Source organism: Bos grunniens, chromosome 28 (genome assembly GCF_055505025.1).
Source record: "Bos grunniens cultivar Pamir isolate PY7600 chromosome 28, Bosgru_T2T1.0, whole genome shotgun sequence".
NCBI classification, from domain to species: Eukaryota; Metazoa; Chordata; class Mammalia; order Artiodactyla; family Bovidae; genus Bos; species Bos grunniens.
Genome location: NC_141192.1, coordinates 20,358,926 through 20,384,146, shown reverse-complemented (window position 1 = coordinate 20,384,146; position 25,221 = coordinate 20,358,926). Strand labels below are relative to the sequence as shown.

At 52.0% G+C, this 25,221-nt stretch overlaps 1 protein-coding gene across 13 annotated transcripts in view; it reads left to right on the top strand.

Annotated features, from left to right (window-relative positions):
* Positions 1 to 18,345, top strand: part of TSPAN15 (tetraspanin 15) — a 53,732-nt gene extending 35,387 nt beyond the window's left edge. For 4 of the 13 annotated variants that reach the window (XM_086382603.1, XM_086382602.1, XM_086382609.1 and 1 more), the window contains 5 exons: positions 6,911 to 7,006; positions 9,458 to 9,574; positions 14,079 to 14,126; positions 17,183 to 17,299; positions 17,520 to 18,345. In XM_086382603.1, the coding sequence (XP_086238729.1) occupies positions 6,911 to 7,006; positions 9,458 to 9,574; positions 14,079 to 14,126; positions 17,183 to 17,299; positions 17,520 to 17,669 (528 nt within the window). In that variant the 3' untranslated portion in view covers positions 17,670 to 18,345. Of the gene's footprint in view, positions 1 to 1,464; positions 2,430 to 6,910; positions 7,007 to 9,457; positions 9,575 to 10,709; positions 10,843 to 14,078; positions 14,127 to 17,182; positions 17,300 to 17,519 lie in introns of those variants that run through there. The other 9 variants (XM_086382608.1, XM_086382605.1, XM_086382604.1 and 6 more) reach the window with 7 other exon arrangements.
* Positions 18,346 to 25,221: the final 6,876 nt, after the last annotated feature.

Below are 25,221 nucleotides of genomic sequence, written 5' to 3'. Positions count from 1 at the left end.
AGAGCCCAAGTCCAGGCCACGGTCAGCAGCATCAGTGTTTTAATAAACAATCTCCTAAGTGAATAGTGGTTCTCGTTTACAGGGTGCTTTCACAAAGATTGATGACTTATTTTCCTTGCCTGTAGCTCAACAGGGGCCGTGACACCACTCCTTTCCAGGGAGGCGCTAAGTAAAGGCGAAACCTCCAGGGACCTTTAGTCCTCACAGCTGAGGATGCCATGGGCTTGAGGTCAGGGCTGAGAGCTTACATTATCCCCAGACACGGAGGGCACCACAGGCTGAAGTGTGTTCCTTCTCCTTGGGTATTGTGTCCCCCCATGGAACTATGTCAGTCCAGGAAGGACCCTCATCGTCAGGGCTCTCAGCTCTTTGGAGGCTTATGATGGGCTGTGCTCTCATATGACAGTGATACATAATTCAAAAACTTAAAAATGAGATACAAAACTGTAAGTGTAGGGACTTCCCTGCAGTCCAATGGTTAAGACTCTGCTCCCAATGCAGGGGATATGGGTTCAATCCCTGGTTGAAGAACTAAGATCCCACATACTGCGCAGCATGGCCTAAAAGAAAAAGAGAGAAAGAAAGAAGAAAAAAAAAAAAAGCCCTGTAAGTGCAGTAAGATCTCCACAATGAAAAAAAAAATAGGCCTGGAAAAATCTGAAAGGAAATAGAAATATTAACATATTAACTCATATTTTCCCTGAGGGATGGGACTAGGGTGATTTTTATTTCCTCCTAAAATTTATATTTTTTTTCCCTAGCTCCCAAATTTTCTTTTTCATTTTTTATAATCAAGAAGAAAAATACCATATAAAGAAAAATAATGTCCCTGCCAACAGTAATGCCATGTGATTTCGTAAAACAAGAAATGGGCCAATGGCGAGGATGGGGAAGGAGGAGCCTGGCCACTGATGGTGGGGAAAGAGATGAGGCACAGTCAAGGTCGGGTTCCAGGTGAATTCCCAATTCTAGTTTTTCTTCCCCAAGAGGAGAAGACAGATTTCTCTGAGTCACAGTGTAACAAGTTCAGTCTCCAGCCCCCCAGGCTACCTCTTAACTCTAAGAATCCACTTGTAGTGACAGATGAGGACAAATCATCAGGCTGATGACTACACACAGGGCTCTCAGGAAGGTACAACCATGGTCACCTCCAGGCAGCGAAAGATAAACAACTCCCAGGTGTGAGGCAGAAATTTTCTATCAGTTGCTGACCCTGGGCACAGTTTCTGCTGCTAGGCATGACCCAGGAGTTGGATTGAAGCAGCTTCTCTGCTTATGTAGGGTGGAGTGGCTGTGTGATGGGGAACTTGGTGCAGAGCTGGTGGCCCCAAGGATCCGGGCATTAAAAGCAGAAGTGCAGCACCCTGAACCCAGCAGTGGGTGGAGAACCTGGATGACTTCCACAGGTGTCTGGGTCTCACTGCTCTTTATTTTTTTTAATTAATTTATGTTTTGGCCATGCAGGGCTTGCCTGGTGGCTCAGCTGGTAAAGAATCTGCCTGCAATACAGGAGACCCAGGAAGATCCTGGAGAAAGGAATGGCTACCCACTCCAATATTCTTGGCAGGATAATTCCATGGATGATGGAGCCTGGCAGGCTACAGTCCATGGGGTCACAAAGAGTCAGACACAACTGAGTGACTAACACTTTGACTTTGGGCTTCTCTGTGGCTCAGATGGTAAAGAATCTGCCTGCAGTGCAGGAGACTTGGGTTCGATCCCTGGGTTGGGAAGATCCCCTAGAGGAGGAAATGGCAACCCACTCTAGTATTCTTGCCTGGATCTTACTTCCCTGACTAGGGATTGAACTCGCATCAGGGAAGCATGGAGTCTTAAGCACTGGATAGCCATGGAAATCCCCAGGTCTCTTGTTCTTGACCTGACATCACCCCAGCTTGCTCTGAGCCTCCCTGAAGGAATATTGGGGTGTTGGAGGTGCGCAGCTCCTGCCCATGTGTTCCCAGCGAGGCAGTGCTGAGCAGGGACACCCAGAAGACACTGGGCTGTGGCTGGTGTGTCTGTACCCATCCCTGGCCTCCTTCCCTCTACCTCCTGGACAAGTGGAGGAGTGACCTCTTTTCTGGCCTTGATTGGATGGTGCCGTGGTCACACCCAACATCAGCCAAGGAACAATGGGCAGCACCCAACCTGTTTATCTTGGCACTGTCACCAGCTGGCTCTCGGCGTGACTGTGAGGTTGGAGCAAGGAGAAAGGAGACAGCATGGCCTGCTTGTCTGGCACCTGAGCATATGTATCCTTCCCACCTGGAGCAAGTAGAGAAAGTTCTACACTAATGTGGACGGACTCCTGCAGCTGGTGCATCCCACTGTGGACAGCCGTTTGGAAGGGAGAGCTGGGCTCCAAACACCTGGGAAACCAAAGCATTACCTCCCCCACCATGGGGATTAATCCTGCGACTTCCAGCCAGGTGTGATAGGCTTCCCTGGTGGCTCATCTGCTCATGGTGGCTCGTGGTGAAGCATCTGCTTGCCACGGAGAAGACCTGGGTTTGCTCCCTGAGTTGGGAAGATTTCCTGGAAAAGGAAATGGCAACCCACTCCAGTATTCTTGCCTGGAAAACCCCAAGGACAGAGGAGTTCATGGGGTTGCAAAGAGTCAGACACAACTGAGGGGCTAACACACAGTCCAGCCAGGTCTGAGGAAGGGACTGGCAGATATTCCTGAGAACCTTGCAGTGTTCACACCTCTTTCTTTCTCACTCTTTGGGTTCCTCTCAACCCTTGGTTGTCTGATAGGGCCCATCTCAGGGCTGGAGCAGAGGCTGGGGTCTGGAGGCAACAAGGATGAGTCTTTACCTTCTGGGGGATGCTGAGGGGAGCCCAGAGATGCTGGCTTAGCCCAGGCACTGAGGGAGGAAGGAAGTCCGAGCCTGAGCACCCGCCTCTGCGTTGTGAGAGCTGAGCTGGCGAGGGTTCCCGCTGAGCTGCCGGCTACTGGGCCTCCCCAGAGTGGGCCCCAGAAGCTAACGTGAATCGATGGAGCCCGGCTGGCAGCATGCAGGAAACTAGGCAGCTCCGTCCCCAGAGGCCTGGTGGGAGGCTCCAGCTGCTGGCCCTTCCACTCCTCCTTTCCTGCTCCTCATCCTCCCATCCTGGGGCGCTGCCACCCATTCCCCGCCCCGCTCCAAAGCCTTATTTATTTGTTCTTCAGGCTTATAAAAGGCTTTATTGATGCGTCATTCATATACCATACAATTCGGGTTTCCCAGGTGGCTCTAGTGGTAAAGAATCCACCTGCCAATGCGGGAGACCCAAGAGATGAGGGTTCGATCCCTCGGTTAGAAAGATCCCCTGGAGGAGGAAATGACAACCCACTCCAGTATTCTTCCCTGGAGAATCCCACGGACAGAGGAGCCTGGTGAGCTACAGTCCATGGTGTCGCCAAGAGTTGGACACGACTGAGCGACTGAGCATGAACACCATTCAGTTCACTCATTTGAAGTGTTCATTCATACATGACCTGTTGATTTTAGAACATTTCCGTGGCTTTGAGAAAAAATCCGCCACCCCTGAGCTAGCCTCCTCGTTCATCAACAAACTGTCCGAGTGCCTCCACTGAGGGGAGTGATGCAGGGGCTTCGGGTATCTTTAAAACTAGATTGAAAGACAGACCTAGAAAGGGCAGTGCTCTGTGGCTCGAGTCTGGTAGCTTGAACAATGTGCTGTGAAAATCGCATGGTTTTGATGACCGCTTACTCTTTGTTTTATTTAGCCCGGGCCACATGCCTCTGAGGTCACGCCAGCCATTCATGAAAGGTGGTTTTCAGGTCCTCACTGGAGCTGCCCCACTGCATGACCTGGTTTAGAGCCGGGTGGGGGTGGCCCTGGGTGCGTTGGCCTCTGAGACAGCAGAGGAAGCTAAAATTTGCTTTTCCCTGCCGAGCTCCCACAGGACACGTCCTCTGAGTGGCTCCCCCAGTCCCTCAGAACATTGTGGAACATAGCAGCGCACTTTACAGTTGATTATAGTTAATTAATGAACCATACAACCCCCACCCCTGCAGGAACCACCCAAACATTCTACACGTCTCCCTGGTGTGGACACATCCATACACACACACAGACGTGGTGCCAAGGGCAGCACGCATGTGTAAGAGCCAGCACAAGCCAGAGAGCTCCCTGGTGGGAACGGGGGCAGCTGCCGCCCGTGGAGTCTGGGACCATCTGTTCTTCCTGTCCGTCCAGAGAGGCCTCCAGTGGGGCCTCCCTCCCCCGCAGGGTCCAGCTCAGCTAACCAGATGGAAGGCCTGATTTGCACAAAGAAGGCCTCTTTCGGCGTCCGCGCCTTTGGAAAATACCCAGAGACTGAGACGGTTTGGGGAGAGAGGTCAGGGCTGCTCACCAGAGAGCGGGGGAGAGCTTTTCCCCGTGGGGCTGCCGGGCATCCGCTCTGCTGCTTGATCTTCCTCCCCGCCCTGGGCCTCCTGCCCTCATCCCACCCTGGCCCCTAACCGCATGTGACCCCGTGGGAGGGCTGAGGGGTGACCCAGCAGAGGGACTATGAGGTGGCCAGTGGGCTGGGATAGGAGGGCCAGGACGGCCTGCAGTGCCTTGAGACTGAAGGGAAGCCACCTCACCCGCCATGAGTGTGGCCCTTGACATATCCCTGACTTTGGACATCACCCCCTGCCAAGAGCCCCTTACAGCATGCCATGTAATCCTGTGAGCTCATTCCCTGGGTGACAGACTGATCCAGCCTGGTGTCCTGTTTCTTAGACACCCCCAACTATTCCCCAGCTGGCTGGCCTTTCCCTTCATCATCACCCCAGGGAACAGGCACCCAAGACTGGAAAGGCTGCAGGACCTGGGGACCTCTGGGAAGGGTGGACCTGAGAACCAGGCAGGTCCCTGCTCTGCCCAGGTCGGGTGGCCAGCAAACAGCTCTTCCCCTGAGCCCCTGCCCCAGGATCCAGAGCCAGACCTGGGCAGGGCGGATGGCCTGTTACAGGGGAAGAGGTCTGGCCTGGTGCCTCCTGAGGCTGGCGTGATCCTGAGCGATGTCTGCTCCTGAGCGGTGATTATCATCAACAGAGGGTTTTCCTTCTGACCATGGAGACTGGTTTCCTTGAGCCAGTCTGCTTTGTCACCTTGGCTTTGAGCAGTGTGTGAATGTCAGGAAGGAGGTGGCTATCACATCCTTGTTTCTCTCTCCCTGATACTGGAGATAGTTTGGGGAGATGGCCCTGAACTCAACCTTGGGTTCTTGGCTTCTTAAAGTATATCAGGATGCGATTTTGACTCTTGATTCCAGCATCTCTCTGCCAGTGATCATGGGGTGACCTTAGACAAGTCACATTACCTCTTGGGGCTGCAGGGACTTTGGGAGGGGTCCCAGATCCAGGAGTGGCTCTTGGACAAGACTTAGGGTCTTGATTTCTTTTGGGATTAGCCATTTTCCACTGATGACATGATGGGTATGAAGTGGTACTACCTCCTGGAAAAAGAGAAAAATCTATCATAATAATACATAATAATGCTATGTGTCTGGCATCGTGCTAAGCGCTTTCGTTGCTCTAGTTTGTTTGAGTCTCAAATTCCTCTGAGGCAGAGGATCCCCACTCCCACCCTGTAGGGGAGGAAAAGTGTCAGTCACTCAGTCGGGTCCAACTATTTGGAAGCCTGTGGACTGTAGCCTGCCAGGCTCCTCTGTCCATGGAATTCTCCAGGCAAGAATACTGGAGTGAGTTTCCATTCCCTTCTCCAGGGGATCTTCCTGATCCAGGGTTCAAACCCAGATTTCTTGGATTGCAGGCATATCCTTTACCGTCTGAACCACTGGAGGTCCAGAAGTTAATTGATATTCCTGAGGCAGGTGTGGGTGCAAAGACTGTTCTTGACTATGAGGCGTGACAGCCCCTCGCACCTTAGTCTTTGATCTTTGGCGCTGGAAGGTGTCTTAAAGACAGGCTTGCATGACTGATTCACAAGTGGGGAGCTGAGAGTGGAGGAATAGGGTGGGGCCTGCAGTCCTAGGGTGGGGCCTGGAACTCAGGACCCTCTTGTCCCCAAGAACCCTGAGGGCGCCTCCCCCGGGAATCGTCTGGCTCCAGAGCTGAGAATGAGCCCTTTGTGCCAGCACAATCTCTGATGATCCACTGGCCTCCCTGCTCTGAAAGCCCCGATTGTCACTGTGAGTGTGGAGCTGGGCTGCCCACACTCCCGCCCCGTCCCTTCCCGCTGTGGGGCCTTTTGTGCTCCTGGATCTCGGCACAACAGCCGGGCTGTTGATCCCGAAGGCCCAGCGTGACTGGGAGAGGGTGGCCGGCCAGCACCCTTCCCAGTGGGGATTGTCCCGGTCCGAGAGGGAGGTGGGCCCTGTCGTCTGGGCCAGAGCACTGCAGTGACAGAGAGAGGCCCGAGGGAAGTCAGGACACCTGGTTTCCAATCCTGGCTGGGCCCCTAACCAAAGCCGACACCTGCTTGGTGACCTGGGAAGAGTCAATCTCCCTCTCTGGGCCTTTTCATCTGTAAAAGAAGAGCTTATATAGGAAAGAAGTGTGGAGAGGGGGCTGGAGGGCAAAGGGAAGGTTCCAGTGCAGGCCTGTCTTTGGCTACAGTAGAAGGAGCATCTGGGCAGCCAAGCCCCAGCCCTGGCCTGGCTCCTTCAGAACGGTGTCCCCCAAGCAGGGCCTCACCCTCATGGGGCCTGGGTTGCCTGATCTGTAAAGGAAGGGGGTGCACCATTCCTGCCTCTGATGGGCACTGGGGACATGGAGAGGGTGCTGGTGCAGGAAGGTTGTGGGTGGGAACGGAGGTGCTCTGTGCAGGTCGTTGGGGGAGGCTCCCTGGGCAGGTGGGCTCTCTGGTTCAATCCTGACTTCTGGGAAATCTTGGGTTGGACCCTGGGGTCGTGCACTCTTCCTCCTTTATAATTTCTCTGTCTACATAGACCATCGACTTTCTGAATGACAATATTCGAAGAGGAATTGAGAACTACTATGATGATCTGGACTTCAAAAACATCATGGATTTTGTTCAGAAGGAGGTGAGTCAGGTGCTTGGGGTCAGAAATTTGCCTCCCACGTCCTTTGCTCTGCCCACCCTCCTCTGCCCCCAACTTGGGACCCTGCTCAAGAGGGTGGGGGTGAGGGGTCAGGTGGCTGGCCAAGTTCGGAGTTGAGGGTAGGCCATGGACAGCCGCCAAGGGAGGGGATGCCAGGGCATGCCTGGTCCAGCATATACTTGCCCTGCCCATTCCTTTCCAGCTACACAAACCCTCCCCTTCTGAAAAAAAGAAAAGAAAAAAAGGTCAGAGGGAGCTACAAACCACGTGGCAGAGTCTCAGGGTGCCTCTTGTCAGTGGGCAAAGAATCTTCTTTGAGGTGGGAATGACCTCCAAGCCACCCAATTCAAAATTCCCTCTGCCGAGACCGTTCAGGGACGGGGAGCTCCCTCCCTTGCCAAATCAAGGACAGCCCTGGTGGGGAGAGAGCTCTTCTCCGGTTCCATTTACCCCTGCACAGGAAACAGAGCAAGTCTTCTCCTTTTCTCCGACGGCACTCCTTTGAACGTGATGATTGTCATCCCTCCTTCCCACGGTCCACCCAAGTCTGTGGGTGAAGCAGTAATAGCAGTGCCTGCTGCCCTCGGGGGCTTCTACACACCAATCTCACTTAGTCCTGAGCCTCAGGTTCCACACCTGCCCCAGCGGGATACTGATGGTCCCTTCTACTTAGTGTCGCTGTGAGATTTGCCTGGATTTATTTCAGAGGTGGTTAGAGCAGGGCCAGGCATGTGGTGAGACTAAAGCAGTGTCAGCTGGGGTGATCATTGTCTGCCTGTCCTGCTAGGTGAGGATGAGTGGAGGCAGCGCTTCTCGGGACATGACCTTGGGGGCGTCAGCTGACCTGATCCCCGTGATAGCCCTCAGTGGGGGACCAACATCTCCCTGCACCTGGGGCCATCCATAGTGGCCACTCCCTTGGCTCAGGCCTTCTCTGTAGTCATAACAGGTGCAGCCTCTGGGAGGCCTTTCTCTGCCAGGGATGCGTCTGCCAGCTCTGGCCATCGGGTGGGGCAAGATGTTTTTATTGGAACCAACCTTCAGCTGGCTTGCGAATTTCATTTCTCCCAGGGTGGAATGGCGGGATGACTCATGCTCACTGGGCACCTGCTTCAGGCCAGGTCCTATGCTGTGTGCTTCATGCTTTGCTTGTCTCTGTACTTCTCAGCTCAGCTGTGCAAAGATAGCATTGCTCTTCCTGCTTTACAGTTGACCTCTGAGGCCCAGAGAGGCTGATTGACTTGCCCAGAGCCACAGAGCATGGAGTGGTGGTATGAGGATTTGAATGCTGGCCTGTCAGATGGCAAAATAAATACTCTTTGCATTGAACCCCACAGAGGCACTTCCTGGACCCCTAGACTGATGGCCTGAAAGGCTCTGTGGAGACTCTGGAAGGGCATCTTCTTTGTTTCTACTAGAACCTCTGACCATATCATTCCCCTGGTTAAACCCTCCAGGAACTTCCTGTCACTAAGGATACTATCCCCGTTCCCTGCTTATTCTGGGTGACAAAGCTTTCATGGTCTGACCTCAACCCCTCTACTCTTGCTCACTCTGCTCCAGTTTTTACGCCTGCTGCTGAAATATCAATACAACTAACTCATCTCTGTGCGAGGTCTTGGCATGTCTTGACTGTTTTTTTCCTGTTCATATTTCCAATTAAATGAGATCTCCTCAGGCCTTTCCCGACCTCCCACCTCCTTGCCCCGTTTGCCGTATCCCTGGTACCCAGCACTGCCTCACACCTTTTTCACATGGTGGTCCTCTCCATCTCCCTCAGGGCTGTGGCGCTTTCCCTCCCCCTTGGTTTTCGCGCACACAGAGCAATGCCCAGCACACAGCAGCGGCCCAGTGAAGTAACTGCTTCCCCCAGGCGTTGGCATCTGTACAGGGGGACATGCAGGGCAGAGCTCAGCCAAGGGGAAAATGACGCCAGCTGTGCCATCACTTCAGTCCTGAGCCCTGGCCAGGGTGTGTGTGTGTGCCCCTTTGCTAAGGGTGGGGCAGGCAGAGCTGGGTGGGTGAGGTTCAGGGGCCCCATTGTGGGGCTCCCCTGGAATCCTAGTCTCTGGGACTTTAAAGGCCAGGTCTTGGGGTGGAGCATCTGCACTGGGGATGTGAAGATGGAGTCTGGTTGGCAAGGAAGTGCTTTTCCTCCAGTGTTTAGTCACCACCCACTATCCCACCAAAAGGCTACCCAGCCTTGGCTTGCATGCCTCCCCAGTGACGGGGTGCTCACTACCTCCTGGGCCACCATTCTGCTTTTGTTGAGCTCTGACCTGTAACGATGCCTCACATGCTCCCCATAATGCCCCCTACCTGTGTGACCCGCGTCATAAATCACATCGTCCCCTGGCTGGGCCGCTCCCTGCTGTCTGCCTGGGGGCCTTGGTGGTGACAACAGCTCTCTTCCCCACTTGCTTCCTCCTTCAGTTTAAGTGCTGTGGCGGGGAAGACTACCGAGATTGGAGCAAAAACCAGTACCACGACTGCAGAGCCCCTGGGCCCCTGGCCTGTGGGGTGCCCTACACCTGCTGCTTCAGAAACACGGTATCCACTGCTCCGGGGGCCTCCTGGCTGGTCAAACGCTTCTCTCACCTTTCAGGACAGGGGCGGTGGGGCTGGATAGGGGGGTAGGCAGGAGGTGGTGGTCCTTGCCAGGGCGAGGCTTCCTGAGCCTCAAGGGCTACTGAATGGGGTGAATCTGGGGGTAGAGGATGGGGAAGACTGGTCTTATTAGCAACGGCTGTTGATATCTATTGAGCACTTACCACGTGGTGGGCTGCTCTGGGTTCTTTAGTTGTTTTGACTCGTTAAGTCCTTTCAACAACCCACTATACAGATGAGAAAACTGAGGCACCAAAAGGTGAGGTTCTTGGCTCAAGGTTGATAGAGCTAGGATGAAATTCAGGCAGCTGTTGTCAGAGCCGTGCCCTGGACTACTGTGCACGCCAGGTGAAGAGTAGGAGACAGTCCAGGCCCGGGGGGCTTAGCAGGGTGGCCGGCTGGCAGCCATAGCTGGGGGCCAGGGCAGGGCCTGCACTTTGAACGTTGCTGGTGGACTCTGGGCTTGACGTCCTGGCGATCATCAGCAATGAGGTGCTTGGAAGCGGTCTGGTGATGTAAATGCCAGCCTCCGCCTCTCCCCAGTGGGATCCTCTCAGCTCTGTTGCCTCCTTGGCCACTTGGGAGGCTGCCCTGTGCCATTACTGCTAATAAATGAGAGGCTTGGTCAATCCTGTGTTTGACTAATGTGTCCAAAAGCTGCCTGGTTTCTGGATTGGAATGAGGCGGGGAGTTTTGCAATTACTCATGCCTTGAAGAGTCATGGAAAATTTCTCTTCTGATGTCTCCACATTCTGTGCCCACTGCTGGATTCTGTAAACTGGGCAGCTGCTGGTGGGGGTGGGGGCCTCACCCATGACTCAGGGAGGCAGTGCCAAGTGCATGAGCCCTAAAAAGGCTGGGCCAGGAGGGAAGGTTTGTTTGGAAGTTGGAGCTGCCATTTTAGGGTAGCTCTTTGTGCAGGGGGAGTGCTGAGGAGGAGCCCAGGGTTTTCAGAGAGGCCTGTGGAGGGGGCGGGGATGACTCTGAACTTCGTCATCTAAGGCAGTGGCACCTGAATGTCCAAGCTGAGATGTGAAAGCCCAACGTGCATTCGTTCATTCATTCATTCATTCAACAGGTATTTACTGAGGACCAGCCAGATGCAGTTGTGTGTTCTAAGGATACAGGAAACACACAGAGAACTCTGCCCACATGGAGCTGACATTCTTTCCAGTGGAGAAAACTAATAAGCAAAATAAATAAGTAAAAGAGATAATATTCTAAGAGATGATAAATTCTAAGGAGAAAAATAAAACAAGGGCATGGAGGATTGCATTTTAGATACTGAGAAGGTTGGTTCTCAGTAAAACCCTGAAAGAAGTGAGGGAGTAAGCCATGCTCTCTGGGGATGGGAATTCCTGGCAGAGAGAAGGGCAAGTGCAAAGGCCCTGAGGTGGGACCTGCCCTTGTGAATTTAAGAAACAGCACAGAGACCAGCTCCAGTGTGGCTGGAGCAGAGTGAGCTTGGGGGAGGATAGTTGTAGATGAAGTCAGAGGTCATGGGTCATGACCCTGAAGGTCACAATCAGGACTTTGGTTCCCTTGAGTGTCAATAAGTCAAGTGACAGGGCTTTAGTGGACGAGTAGCAGATCTTCCTTAGGCTTTACCAGCACCACCCCGTCTGCTGCGGTGGCAGAGATGACCTGGGCAGTCCGGTTAGGGGCTAGTGCAGTGATCCCAGTGTCTCAGCCAAGGCTGTCTGGAAAGTGGGCCCTGAGATGCTGGTTAGTGAGCAGGAAGCTTAGGAGGAGGTGTGCTCAGGATTGACACCTGTAAGGGAGGGGATAGCAGCTGGGCTGGGCAGAGGGAGAGGTTGAGCAATGATGCAGTCTCAGTGGGCGCCTCAGCCGAATCCATGGGGATGTCCGGGGATGATCCTGCAGAGTTGTCCCATATTGGGGTGAGATGGGCAGGCCTTCATACCTCCACATTCAGCAGGCATTACGTGAGTTTAGTGTTTCATCCAGGAAGGGACTTCCTGGCTTGTTTAGCAGAAAACAGAATCAATAGGATGTGTGTGTGTGTGTGTGTGTGTGTGTGTAAAGAGATTTATTATAAGAAATTGATTCACAGAATTATGAAGACAGGCAAGTCCCAAGATCTGCAGAGTGAGTTGGCAAGCAAGAGCCCCAGGAGAGCCAATGGTTTACTTTCCAGCGCGAGTCCACAGGCCTAAGAACCAGGAGAGCTGATGGTGTAGTTCCTGTTTGAGGCTGGCAGCCTCAAGGCCCACGAAGAGCTGATGTTTCAGTTCAGGTTTGAAATCAGACAGGAAGAATTCTTCCTTACTTGGGGGAAGGGTAGCCTTTTTGTTCTATTTAGGCCTTCGACTGATTGGATGAGCCCCACCCACATTAGGGAGAGCAATCTGCTTTACTCAGCCTACTGATTTTAATGTTAAAAATGCCCAGAGTAATGTTTGCCTAGATACCTACATCAGTTCCCCTCCACCTCTGGGGCCTAGAGAAGAGTTTTTTGGCTCCAGGTGTAAGGGAGGCCTCTGCCATAGCATGTCTGTTCCCCAAGGGCAGGAGCTGTGGTTCTGCCTCCAGGTCTGGAAGCAGCACAATGACGAGTAAAGGTACTCTTGTCACGGTCTTACGTATCATACAGTTTCCTTATTTATTATGTTCATCGCCTGTCTCCCTTCCTAGAATAAAAGTTCCATGAAGGCAAGGATCTTACTTTGTTCTTCTGTATTCCCAACTTCTAGAACAGAGAATGGTACATAATTGATGCTTTGTCTGTTCAGTAATGATTTAATGAGTGAACAAATTAGGCAGGAAGCACCTGCTCCCATCCAGCCCTCATACATCTACTACCCAGGCTGGAGCTTCTCCACTGGGGTCATGTTTATGGCCTGGAGGGGCCACTGATACTGACTGAAGTGAGGTGGATCCTGGGTGTTTTGGGGTCTGAGGGTTCCTGGGGGACAGTCTAGACTGAAGGAGGTTATTTTGTCCACACATCAAGCCTTGACATTTAGACTGATCTAGATGACATCTGCAGAGAAGGCAATGGCACCGGTCTCCAGTACTCTTGCCTGGAAAATCCCATGGACCGAGGAGCCTGGTGGGCTGCAGTCCATGGGGTTGCTACGAGTCGGACACGACTGAGTGACTTCACTTTCACTTTTCACTTTCATGCATTGGAGAAGGAAATGGCAACCCACTCCAGTGTTCTTGCCTGGAGAATCCCAGGGACGGGGGAGCCTGGTGGGCTGCCGTCTATGGGGTCGCACAGACTCGGACACGACTGAAGCGACTTAGCAGCAGCAGCAGCAGCAGATGACATGAGGTTCAACTCATGTTTTTAGAAAGAGTAGCAGCCCTCCTTGACTTCCAGGGTCTGGGATTGTGTTCAAGGTCAGTCCAGCCAGTGTGCCCTGCCCTTGGACAATCATTTTATGTATATATCTCACTTTATATTCAAAACAGCCCCATGGGGTACATTCAGAGATTATGATTGCTTTATTGAAGAGTCCAGGGAACCTGTCCATTCATTCATTCAACAAATCCTTATTGAGTGCCTCCGTGTGCCTGTCCCTTAGCACCACACCTAAGGTTGGTCACAGAGCTCCTAAGTGGCAGAGCAGGGCCTGGACTGGGCAATGTGATGCCAGAGCCCACACTGGCCACTCTGCCCTCCTACATCACTGCTGGCTCCTGTGGCACCCTGATCCCACAGTAGCTGTCACTTAGATGTGGATGGGTAGGACACTGAGCTCTCTCTCACCTTCTAGAAAGCAGCAGAGGAGACGCCACAAGGGCTCAGGCTGTGATGGGAAGTGCCCCTGCCAGCCCTGTGACCTAGGTTAGCTGGGAAGAGATTTGATGAGCCCAGGGCCAACCACAACTTCCACCGTGCCCAGATTAGTCAGCAGCTGGAAGCTCCTGAAGGCAGCTGTCTTCCCGGGCAGGAGGTTGAGCAGCCCTACTGGCGGGTAGCAGTCTGCAGGGTCCGGGAAGTGTGGTCAGAGGCCTGGCCTTGCCCTCAGGTAAACCCCAGCTGGCCAGGGGCCTGGCTGCGGTCTGGGATTTTCTTTCACAAGAGCCAACAGACAGGCAGCAGCCCAGTCCTGACTTCAGCACATGACCATCTCAGCAAAGTGAGGCTCTGGCGGCTGCAGCAGAAGAGCCTGGGCTGTGCCCTTTCCTCTGGGCTCCTAGCCTGTCACTGGTGGAGCAATGGGTCTCCCACCCAAGACGCACAGAACTGGTCTTCCCACCTTGTCTCCCTGGGCATTTCTTGGATCCAGAAGATTAAGATGCAGACTTGAACCAGGCAGCTGGGATGGGAATCTCAGCTCCATTCATACTGGCTAGTGCAACTCTCCATGCCTCAGTTTTTTCATCTGTAAAATGGGGGAGTTGGGGGGGGTGCGGAATAAGTGTCTTCTGCAGTAATCACCATGTAAGTGTTAGCTAATACACATTTCTGTTTCAGACAGAAGTTGTCAACACCATGTGTGGCTACAAAACTATCGACAAGGAGGTAATGTCTTTGAAATTTCTTTTCCCCAGAAAGGCTGCTCTTCCTATTCCATCCCCAGGGTGATCGGAGGGGCTTCCAGGGGTGAGGCTCCTGGCTGTTGAGATCTCCCAACATTCCTGGCTATGAACAGGAGCCAGGGACTGCCCACGTTTTTTGCCCCTATCTAGACACAGAAGGACTTGGGGAGCCAAGAATTCCCCCCCACTCCAGGTTGGGAGAAGCTGGCTGCCAGAGTTGACTGAGCAACTAATGTGTGAGGCCACCATGCCCTTGTCAGTGCCCCCAGTGTGTCCCCATGCCCAGCTGCATTCACCAGCCCACCTCTGCCCTTGGAGCTGCCAGTTTGCAGATACACACTGGCTCCCTCAGCCTGGGACCCAGGAGTCCCTGGGCGAAGAGAGTCTTTGGCTGGTACCTCCTGGGTCAGCTTCCTGGGCATTTCTCCTGGACTTGGAGAGAAGATGGGGTTGTGTTGAGAAGGGAGCTAAAAATAATGATGACTTGAGATGGTCTCTGAGCACTGTTTCACAAACTGAGATCCCCAGACTAGCAGTAATAGCACCCCAAGGAGCTTGTTAGAAACGTGCACTCTTGGGATGGGGCCAGTGGGTGACTCTGACAAACATCTAAGATGCTGAACCACAGACTAGCAGTGGTTCTCCAAACACGGGACCCAACGGCTAGTTTTTATAATAAACACTTGGTAATGCCCTATTTGGGCTTCCCAGGTGGCACTAATGGTAAATAACTCGCCTGCCAATTCAGGAGATGTAAGAGATGCGAATTTGATCCCTGAGTCGGGAAGATCCCCTGGAGGAGGGCATGGCAACCCACTCCAGTATTCTTGCCTGGAGAATCCCATGGACAGAGGAGCCTGGCAAGCTATAGTCCATGGGATCGCAAAGAGTCAGGCACCACTGAAGTGACTTGGCATACACAATGCCCTATTGTTTTTTGTTATTCCAAAATGACACTCACAGATATTATAACCTACCTACCTATACACCTGATTTCAAAACAAGTGGCATAATGATTTGAGATAACTGAAAGTAGCTCAGTCACGTCCGACTCTTTGAGACCCCCACGCCCTATACAGCGCATAGAATTCTCCAGGCCAGAACACCGAAGTGGGTAGCCTTTCCTTCTCCAGGGGATCTTCCCAACCCAGGGATCGAACCCAGGTCTCCCGAATTGCAGGCAGATTCTTTACTGCCTGAGCCACAAGGGAAGCCCAAGAATACTGGAGTAGGTAGCCTATCCCTTCTCCAGTGAATCTTCCCAACCCAGGAATGGAACTGGGGTCTCCTGCATTGCAGGTGGATTCTTTACCAACTGAGCTATGAGGGAAGCCCCTGATTTGAGATAAAGGGAGAAATAACATAAAATGATTTATAACCATATACTGTATTTCAACATGTACATGCTTAGGTGCTAGATAGATACAGCAGAAGACAGCAAAGTTATCAGATGTTTGCGCTGCCAGGGGCTTCTGTTGCCTAGGAGGGGTGTTGTGTGGGCAACTTGCATAGCATGGGCATATTTTTTGCCATGGACATGGTTTTTAAAATGGTGAACAATTCTTGGATAAAGTTCCAAACAAAATTGAATATAATTATCCCTTCAGATCAGATCAGTCGCTCAGTCGTGTCCAACTCTTTGCGAGCCCATGAATCACAGCACCCCAGGCCTCCCTGTCCATCACCAACCCCCAGAGTTCACTCAGACTCATGTCCATCGAGTCAGTGATACCATCCAGTCATCTCATCCTCTGTCATCCCCTTCTCCTCCTGCCCCCAATCCCTCCCAGCATCAGAGTCTTTTCCAATGAGTCAACTCTTCACATGAGGTGGCCAAAGTACTGGAGTTTCAGCTTTAGCATCATTCCCTCCAAAGAAATCCCAGGGCTGATCTACTTCAGAATGGACTGGTTGGATCTCCTTGCAGTCCAAGGGACTCTCAAGAGTCTTCTCCAACACCACAGTTCAAAAGCATCAATTCTTTGGCGCTCAGCCTTCTTCACAGTCCAACTCTCACATCCATACCTGACCACAGGAAAAACCATAGCCTTTGCTAGACGAACCTTTGTTGGCAAAGTAATGTCTCTGCTTTTGAATATGCTATCTAGGTTGGTCATAACTTTCCTTCCAAGGAGTAAGCGTCTTTTAATTTCATGGCTGCAGTCACCATCTGTAGTGATTTTGGAGCCCAGAAAAATAAAGTCTGGCACTGTTTCCACTGTTTCCCCATCTATTTCCCATGAAGTGGTGGGACCGGATGCCATGATCTTCGTTTTCTGAATGTTGAGCTTTAAGCCAACTTTTTCACTCTCCACTTTCACTTTCATCAAGAGGCTTTTGAGTTCCTCTTCACTTTCTGCCATAAGGGTGGTGTCATCTGCATATCTGAGGTTAATTATCCCTTAGTTTACCTATTTCTATTTCTGTAGAATTCAATGTATAGTAAAGCCAAGCAGAAAACACTGGTTTTTATGTCCCTGGAATTAGGCTTTGGGCTCAGATAATTATGGATGGGTTGTCACCCATCCAGATGCCCGGGGGACATCTATGAAGCAGACAGTCTGGGTGGCTGTCCCTCGAGAAGGATTGCCCTGAGCTCTGTAGTCCTTCAGCCCCCACCCCTATCTCTGTGACAAGCTTAAGTTCCACCACAATGTCAGCAGGCTCTCTAGGGAACAGTACTGCCTGTTGAAAGGCTTCCCCGGTAGCTCAGCTGGTAAAGAATTCGCCCGGAATGCGGGAGACCTGGGTTCGATCCCTGGGTTGGGAAGATCCCTTGGATAAGGGGACGGCTACCCACTCCAGTATTGGGGCCTGGAGAATCCCATGGACAGGAGCTTGGCAGTCCAGGGGGTCGCAAAGAGTCAGACACGACTGAGCGACTTTCACTTTCTGTTGAGACCCTGTGGTTTAGAGTCAGCTTCTCAGGTTGCATATGAGAAACCCAGAGAGGCTGAGGGACTCGCCTGGGCCTGGGATGAGTGGCAGAGTTGGGACCGGGGCCGCCAGGCGGGCGCTCAGCCAGGCTCCTCCCCGCAGCGCCTCAGCGTGCAGAACGTCATCTACGTGCGGGGCTGCACAAACGCAGTGCTCATCTGGTTCACGGACAACTACACCATCATGGCGGGCGTCCTGCTGGGCATCCTGCTCCCCCAGGTGGGCTGGTCCCCCCTCCACCAGGGAGGGGTGCGGGGGTGGGGTGGGCAGGCTGTGGGCCGCGATGGTGTGTGGCTTGGTGATTACAGAGTGCAGAGGAGGGACAAAACTAGGGTGAAGAGGGCTCGGGTACGCTGGGCTCAGACGGCGTGGGCTGGGGGGCTGGAAAGAGAGGGCGAATGGCCCAGATAGTGACACCCACCGCGCCCCTTCTCCTCAGTTCCTGGGAGTGCTGCTGACATTCCTGTACATCACCCGGGTAGAGGACATCATCACGGAGCACTCTGTCACCGACGGGCTCCTGGGGCCCGGCACCAAGGCTGGCGTGGAGGCGGCAGGAACGGGGTGCTGCATGTGTTACCCCATTTAGGGCTGTGGCCTGAGCACCGGCTCCAGAAGGACCGTGACAGGACAGCTCTGCTGAGGCCGCGTCGGGAGGCAGATGGGGGGCTGGACAGGCCTGCGGCTCCTCTCTCCATACTCAGCACTGACCAAAGCCCCGGCTGTGTTTGCTCAGGGCTCCCGGACTACTGCGTGTCGGGAGGCAGAGCCATGTCCCAGCTGCGGGACTCTGTGTCTGCCCAGCCCGCTGGGCATGGGGAACCGGGCGCCCCTTCTCCAGGCTCCGGCCGCTGGGAAGGGGGAGCTCAGTGCTGGCTTCAGGCCCACTTCATTTCTGGTAGTGCCTTGGCCTCAGGGTTTGGGCCCTTGAAGGCAGTTTTGTACTGACTTGTAATCGGGGAGCGAGGAGACACATGGCCCCGTGGTGAAGGAGGGGAGGGGTGCAATCCCCGGCCTCCTGTCCTTTGGCCTCACTCCTGAGGCCAGGGTGGGCCTGCTTCTCAGCCTCCCAGGTGCCTTGAGCCCTCCCCAGGGCTGCTGCTTTGCTGACCTGTTTTTTTACATGATTTTTGTAACATTCATTTTGTACACTGTTAATAGGACTTTCTGACTAATCAAAGCTGGATGTTCCCCGCCCCCTTACATTCTTCCCTCTCCAAGCCAGTTCATTAATCAGACAATAAAGATGTGATTTTTTTTTTTTTTTTTCTGGTGTTTCATTTGTGCTGTTTGGGTCAAGGGTGGGTGAAGAAAACCTCAGTTTGGGCTTGGAAGTCCCTCATTGGTGCAAAGATTGAAGGGGGGCCATCCTGGAGCCAAGTTTTGGGACAGTGCAAGACACTGAGGCTGGGAGGAGGAAAGATCACCGAGGCTGCCTGCTCCCTGCCTGGAAACACCTCCCCCATCCTTTGGTGTTGCTGCTTCAGGAAATGGCTTTTCCCAGCTGTACTTGTGGGCAGGGCATGGAGCCTCTCCTGCCTGTCATTCCTGCTAAGAATTCACTGTGGGACCTCAGGGAAAGAGGCAGTGATGACAACCTGTTTTACAGACTGGGAAACTGAGGCCAAGCCACTGTGGCATGAGTCTCTACTTCCAGGAAGTGGAACAGATTGAAACTAGGAAAGTCAGGAGTCCAGGAGGGAGCAGTGCCCACAAATCCGCCTGTGGCCATTGGGCTATAGAATTAAAATGATTCTCCGGCTGTAAACAGCCCATTGTTCCCAGGGCCTGGGGTGGGGCTGGACATTGCTCATCATTAGCAAAGGGTGGTGGGTGCTCGTCGCCCCCTGCTGGAGATGGCAGGACCTGCATGATCAGCCCTCCCAAGCCTTCCTGCCCCAAGACCTGGGTTCTAGATTTGCTCTGAGGTTCTTGGAAGCCAGAGCAATAGAAATAAACAGCGTGAGCCCCAAACCTGAAAAAATCAGTTTAAGAATGTTAAGGGAACTGCCCATCACACCCAGCATTTACATAGTGGCCATATGTACAAGCCTGCATTGTCTGACATGTGGGAAAGGGCAGAAGAGGGCTATTTTTTAGAATAATAGCAAGCACATCAGTGAGCACACTGTCTCAGAAACTTGTCTAAACACAGATGTCAACTCCTTTCACCCTTAGCCGCTGTATGTGGTAATTCTTGTTATCTCCATTTTATTGATGGAGAAACTGAGGCATGTTGTGGTTAAGTATCTTGCCCAAGGCACACGCTGGTAAGTGTCAAAGCTATGATGTAAGCCCGGGTGGAATGTCCCTTGCACTCAGCCCCTCTGTCCCACTGCCTCCATTGCCTCATGTGGACACATGGTACTAAGCATGAGAAACCAGTGATAGTTGCTACTCCAGCTGTCTCCAGCGGGTGGTGATTGCAGCCACTGCTGGAGTCTCTGCCTGGTCCCCATTGGGACCAGTGCACCCAAGACCAGGTCAGATTCTGTGGCTGGTGGCCTCATGGCTGCTCTCTGAGGTTTCTCTCTGTGCTCAGAGCGGGTGGCAGCTGCCTCGGGGACAGCAAGATGGCAGAGGCATTGAGGAGGCTGGGACAGCACAGAGTCTGCTTATCCAAAGTCACGTTGCCCTGGTACTTGTAAGCTTCTGGTTACCTTGACCTCCCTCTTTTCACCACTGCTCACCAACACCCCCAGCTCCCACTGTTGCTTCTGTGGATTAGGGATCACAGATTGGTACCCACAGGTGGCTGAGCTGCTGTGGACACTTAGCTCTTCTTTTTCTTCCAAACCTCAGCCACTCACGTCTCCAAAAAGCAAACAGAAGCCACAGAGAGGACTTTTTCAGTCCTGTGGTTGGGGTGCCCCTGATTTGCACCCTTTGTGCTTCCAAAGCAGTTACGTAATCCTGACCTCTCATCACACAAGGATGGAAGAATGACCTTCAGAATGAGTCCTTTTCTCACCATGGCACACAGACACAATGACGATCTTAATGCAGCCTGCAAAGCCGTGAAATGGGGGAATTTGTAGGCTTTGATTTTGGACTTTTTTTGTTGTAATATATTTATAAGAAAAAACAGTAAAATGCATTAAGGAAGATTGGGTTTGTATAAAAACTGCAAATACAATATTCTCCAAACTTATTTTCAACCTAAAAAAACCACACATATTTCAAGTGACAAATATATCACTAATGAAACCATCACCACAATCAAGATAATGAACAAACCTATCAAGCTGAAAAATCTCCTCTTGCCCGTTGGCGATGCTTTCCTCCTCGCCACCCCCGTCCCATCTCCAGGCGACCTTGGATCAACTTTCTGTCTTTATACACTATTTTGTATTTTCTAAATTTTTATATAATGGATTCATACAGCATAGACTTTTCTTTTTGTCTGCATTTATTTTTGCTCAACATAATTATTTGGAGCTTTATCCATTTCATGGCATAAATCAGTAGTCCATTCCTTTATATTGCTGAGTAGTAGTCCGTTGTGTGGATATGCCACAGCTTATCCATTCGTCTATTGATAGACATTGGTGTTGTTTCCAGTGTTTAGCTGTTGTTAATACAAATAAAAGCTGCTATAACCACTCATGTGCCTGTCTTCATATACACTTTCATTTCCCTTGGGTAAATATCTCAGAGGGGAATAGCTAGATCATATGCTAAGTGTATGTGTAGGTTTATAGGAAACTGCCAAAATATTTTCCAAAGTGATTGCTTGATTTTATATCCCCACCACAGTGTAGAGTCCCAGTTCTTCTACCTCCTTGCCCATATTTGGTACGGCCAGTCTTTTAAATTTTGGTCATTCTAATGGGTGTGTGATGGTAAATCATTGTGGTCTTATTTTGCATTTCCTTTTTTGTCTATATATATATATAGAGAGAGAGAGAGAGAGAGACATATATATATAAATAGAAGCATAGTTCATAGTTGGTTTACAATATTGTGTTAGTTTCAGGTGTACAGCACAGTTACACATATATAACTGATAATATAGTATAATATAAATATATTGCTTTTCAGATTCTTTCCCCTTACAGGTTATTACAAAAATTATTGGGTAGAGTTTCCTGTGCTATACAATAGATCCTTGTTGATTAAATGTTTTATATGTAGTAGTGTGTGTATGTTGCTGCTGCTGCTGCCAAGTCGCCTCAGTCATGTCCGACTCTGTGCGACCCCATAGACGGCAGCCCACCAGGCTTCCCTGTCCCTGAGATTCTCCAGGCAAGAACACTGGAATGGGTTGCCATTTCCTTCTCCAATGCATGAAAGTGAAAAGTGAAAGTGAAGTCGCTCAGTCGTGTCCGACTCTAGCGACCCCATGGACTGCAGCCCACCAGGCTCCTCCATCCGTGGGATTTTCCAGGCAAAAGTACTGGAGGGGGGTGCCATTGCCTTACCTCCTAATTTATCCTCCCTTCCCCCAACCCCCCATTTTTGAGAAGATGACTCCTTCTTTGGGTGACTTCTCTCCAGGCAGAGTGTCAGTTAAGCAACAACTGCCTCTTTTTCATGTTTGTTATTCACCAGCTCTGTGCTCATCTCTTCACCTGTAATAATAGTGTATAATAACCATGCTATGGAAAGGGGGATTGGGATAAGAAGGGTTGAGGAACGTGTCTAGGGTCCCCCATCTAGTAAGTGGTACTGCCAGGATTTGAAAACATGTGTGAGCCTGGCATTGGAAATCGTACCTACCATTCTGGCTGCATCTCTGAACCTTGCTGCCAGCAGCAGGTCCCTGGACTTACCCAGTTCATTCTTAACTCACATGGTTTTGCCTATCATCTCACAAGAAAGATCCAGCTGTCAACTCTTCCATATTCCCTCTCCCCATTTTCTTAGTGTCTCACTTCAATTCTGTGTGTTCAGTTCAGTTCAGTTCATTCACTCAGTCGTGTCCGACTCTTTGTGACCCCGTGACTGCAACATGCCAGGCTTCCCTGTCCATCAATTCCCAAAGCTTGCTCAAACTCATGTCCATAGAGTCAGTGATGCCATCCAACTATCTCATCCTTTGTTGTCTCCTTCTCCTCCTGCCCCCAATCCCTCCCAGCATCAGAGTCTTTTCCAATGAGTCAACTCTTCACATGAGGTGGCCAAAGTACTGGAGTTTCAGCTTTAGCATCATTCCTTCCAAAGAAATCCCAGGGCTGATCTCCTTCAGAATGGACTGGTTGGATCTCCTTGCAGTCCAAGGGACTCTCAAGAGTCTTCTCCAACTCCACAGTTCAAAAGCATCAATTCTTTGGTGCTCAGCTTTCTTTACAGTCCAACTCTCACATCCATACATGACCACTGGAAAAACCATAACTTCGACTAGACGGACCTTTGTTGGCAAAGTAGCATCTCTGCTTTTTTAATATGCCGTTGAGGTTGGTCATAGCTTTTCTTCCAAGGAGCAAGCCTCTTTTAATTTCATGGCTGCAGTCACCATCTGCCGTGATTTTGGAGCCCAAGTAAATAAAGTCTGTGACTGTTTCCATTGTTTCCCCATCTATTTGCTATGAAGTGATGGGACCGGATGCCATGTGTGTGGGAAGACTTATTTTTATGGTTACCTATTTTGCAGATGGAGAAAACTGAGGCCAGGCTAGTAAATTGTATAGCAAGTGGCTTCACCAGGAACCCCAGAACCTGGCTCCTTCCATGCCCCTGCCCTGCCTACCACCCCCCCTGGGGCCTGGGACCTGCGCAGTAATAAGGGGTTGATGGCTCTGGTGCCCAGGTCCTGATTTCCCACAGTGAGAGCCCTTGGTGAGAGACTGATTTGCAATCCTGAGAGCCCAGGAAGGCAGAAAGCACGTCTCCTGGCAGGCCGCATGTTGCCACTAGGTGGCGCTGCAGGCCCGCCTATTGGAGCCCAGCACGCAAACTCCACTGCTCTCGCTGTACACCCCCGACAGCCGCGCCGGCGCTGTGGCGGTTGCTGGAGTGTGCCCTTCAGTCCCTACCTCAAAGAGCGGGCTAAAAGGTGAGCGAGTCTAAAATACTGGTATCTGCGTATAGTTGTTGTTGTTCAGTCGCTCAGTCGTCTCCGACTCTGCGACCCCATGGACTGCATCACTCCAGGCTTCCCAGTCCTTCACTATCTCCTGGAGCTTGCTCAGACTCACGTCCGTTGAGTCGGTGATGCCATCCAACCATCTCATCCTCTGTCGCCCCCTTCTCCTCCTGCCCTCAATCTTTCCCAGCATCAGGGTCTTTTCCAGTGAGTTGGCTCTGTGCATCAGGTGGCCCAAGTATTGAAGATTCAGCATCAATCTTCCAATGAATATTCAGAGTTGATTTGCTTTACGATTGACTGGTTTGATCTCCTTGCTGCCCAAGGGACTCTCAATAAATCATCGTTAACTGAGAAACGGAGGCTGGATACTAACAAGAGGTTTCTATTACTGACGGTCGTTTGGACCTGTGTGTGTGCGCGTATGGGCGGGGTGTACACCGTGCTGAGCACACTCTAGGCTTCGTCCTCTTTAGTCGCTGCAGCAGGGAGGCAGGCTCTTTAGTCCCGTTTTGCAGGTGAGGAAACTGGGGCTGAGTCAGTTAGTGGTAATAGAGGGAAGAACCAGGATTTGAAGCACGCTGCCCGCATCCTCTCAGGATTGCCTGTTGGTCCAGTGCTGCCCCCTCGTCCACCTCAACCGGGACCCCAGGTGAAGTCTGCTCCACCAGCACAGCCCCGGGGCCCCAGCATGGTGTGACCACCAGAGGGAGGCCTCGGCCTTTAGGCGGCTGCAGAAGGGCCTCAGGTAAGGCCCTGGGAGGCTGGCAGGCACCTATATGCCAGAGAGAGGCCGGGAGGCAGCAGGACTCTGGAGGGCAGTTTCTGTCTGTGCAAGGATGATAATTGCTCCTGCCCAGGTGAAGGGGAGGCCACGCATGCCAAGCTGCTGCTCTGTGAGAGCTCCGCAGCTAACCCTGCCCCCAGCCCTTGCCCCTAGCCCTGAGCAGGCCCACTGACCAGCAACAGTCTTAACAGTGGCCGGCGCATGTTTTATCTGTTTACCTGATTTGTTTTGCTGTTACCAGTCTCAATGGCACCCCACTCCAGTACTGTTGCCCGGAAAATCCCATGGATGGAGGAGCCTGGTAGGCTGCAGTCCATGGGGTCCCTAAGAGTCAGACACGACTGAGTGACTTCACTTTCAATTTCCACTTTCATGCATTGGAGAAGGAAATGGCAACCCACTCCAGTGTTCTTGCCTGGAGAATCCCATGGACGGAGAAGCCTTGTCCATGGGGTCGCACAGAGTCGGACACGACTGAAGCCACTTGGCAGCAGCAGCAGTCTCTGTTACCAGTCTCTGACAGGCGGGGTTTTGCCTGCATCATGCACTGCTGTCTGCCCAGTGCTTAGATTAAGGTGTCTGGTGCGTGGTGGCTTCTCAGAGAGCAGGTGTTGGGATCGTAAATGACCTGGAGCATGGAGCACCTGTGCTCGGCGAGGCCCCTTGGACTCAGTGGACACCACCCCCCGACTTGTGAACCCCAGAGGGCCAGGCTTGGTGCATTGCACTGTTGTACAGGCTGTTGGGCTCGTCACATCTTTGTCCCTCTCAGGGCTTCTCTCTCCTCCTCCCTGGAGGAGCATCTAAAGGTTTTCAGGTGTGGTGGCTCAGGAGGTGGCTATGCCAGAGCTAAGGATGACCTTTCATGACACCTGTCACTGGTCATGGCTTGCTACCTCCTCCCGCTTCCTGCCCCTGTATCCTTTCCTCTATCCATCAAAGTGAACATGCTATGACTTCCCCTCTCCCTTCCAATATCCAGTGAAAACCCCCTTGCAAATAGAAATATGTCTGCATAAATTTAAGAAACTAAGCCTGTGCTTGAGGCAGATTTTGTAGCAACTTCTAGCAAGGACCCAGACTGAGATACCATTAGCCAAGAGCTGGTGGGGTTTGGCCTCCTGGATGGGGTTTTTATGATTTGGCCTCAGCTGTCCAAGGCCATGCTGATGGGTAATGCTGGGGAGCCTTTAGCAGTAGAGATTTCTTCAAAATCATTTGGACCCTGCTGGCAGCCAAGGTGGGTCTCAGAAACCAATTCCATTAAGAAGAGCCACCCACATGCATGTACCATGTTGCCTGGAGAACTGGAACTGGGTCTCACACCCA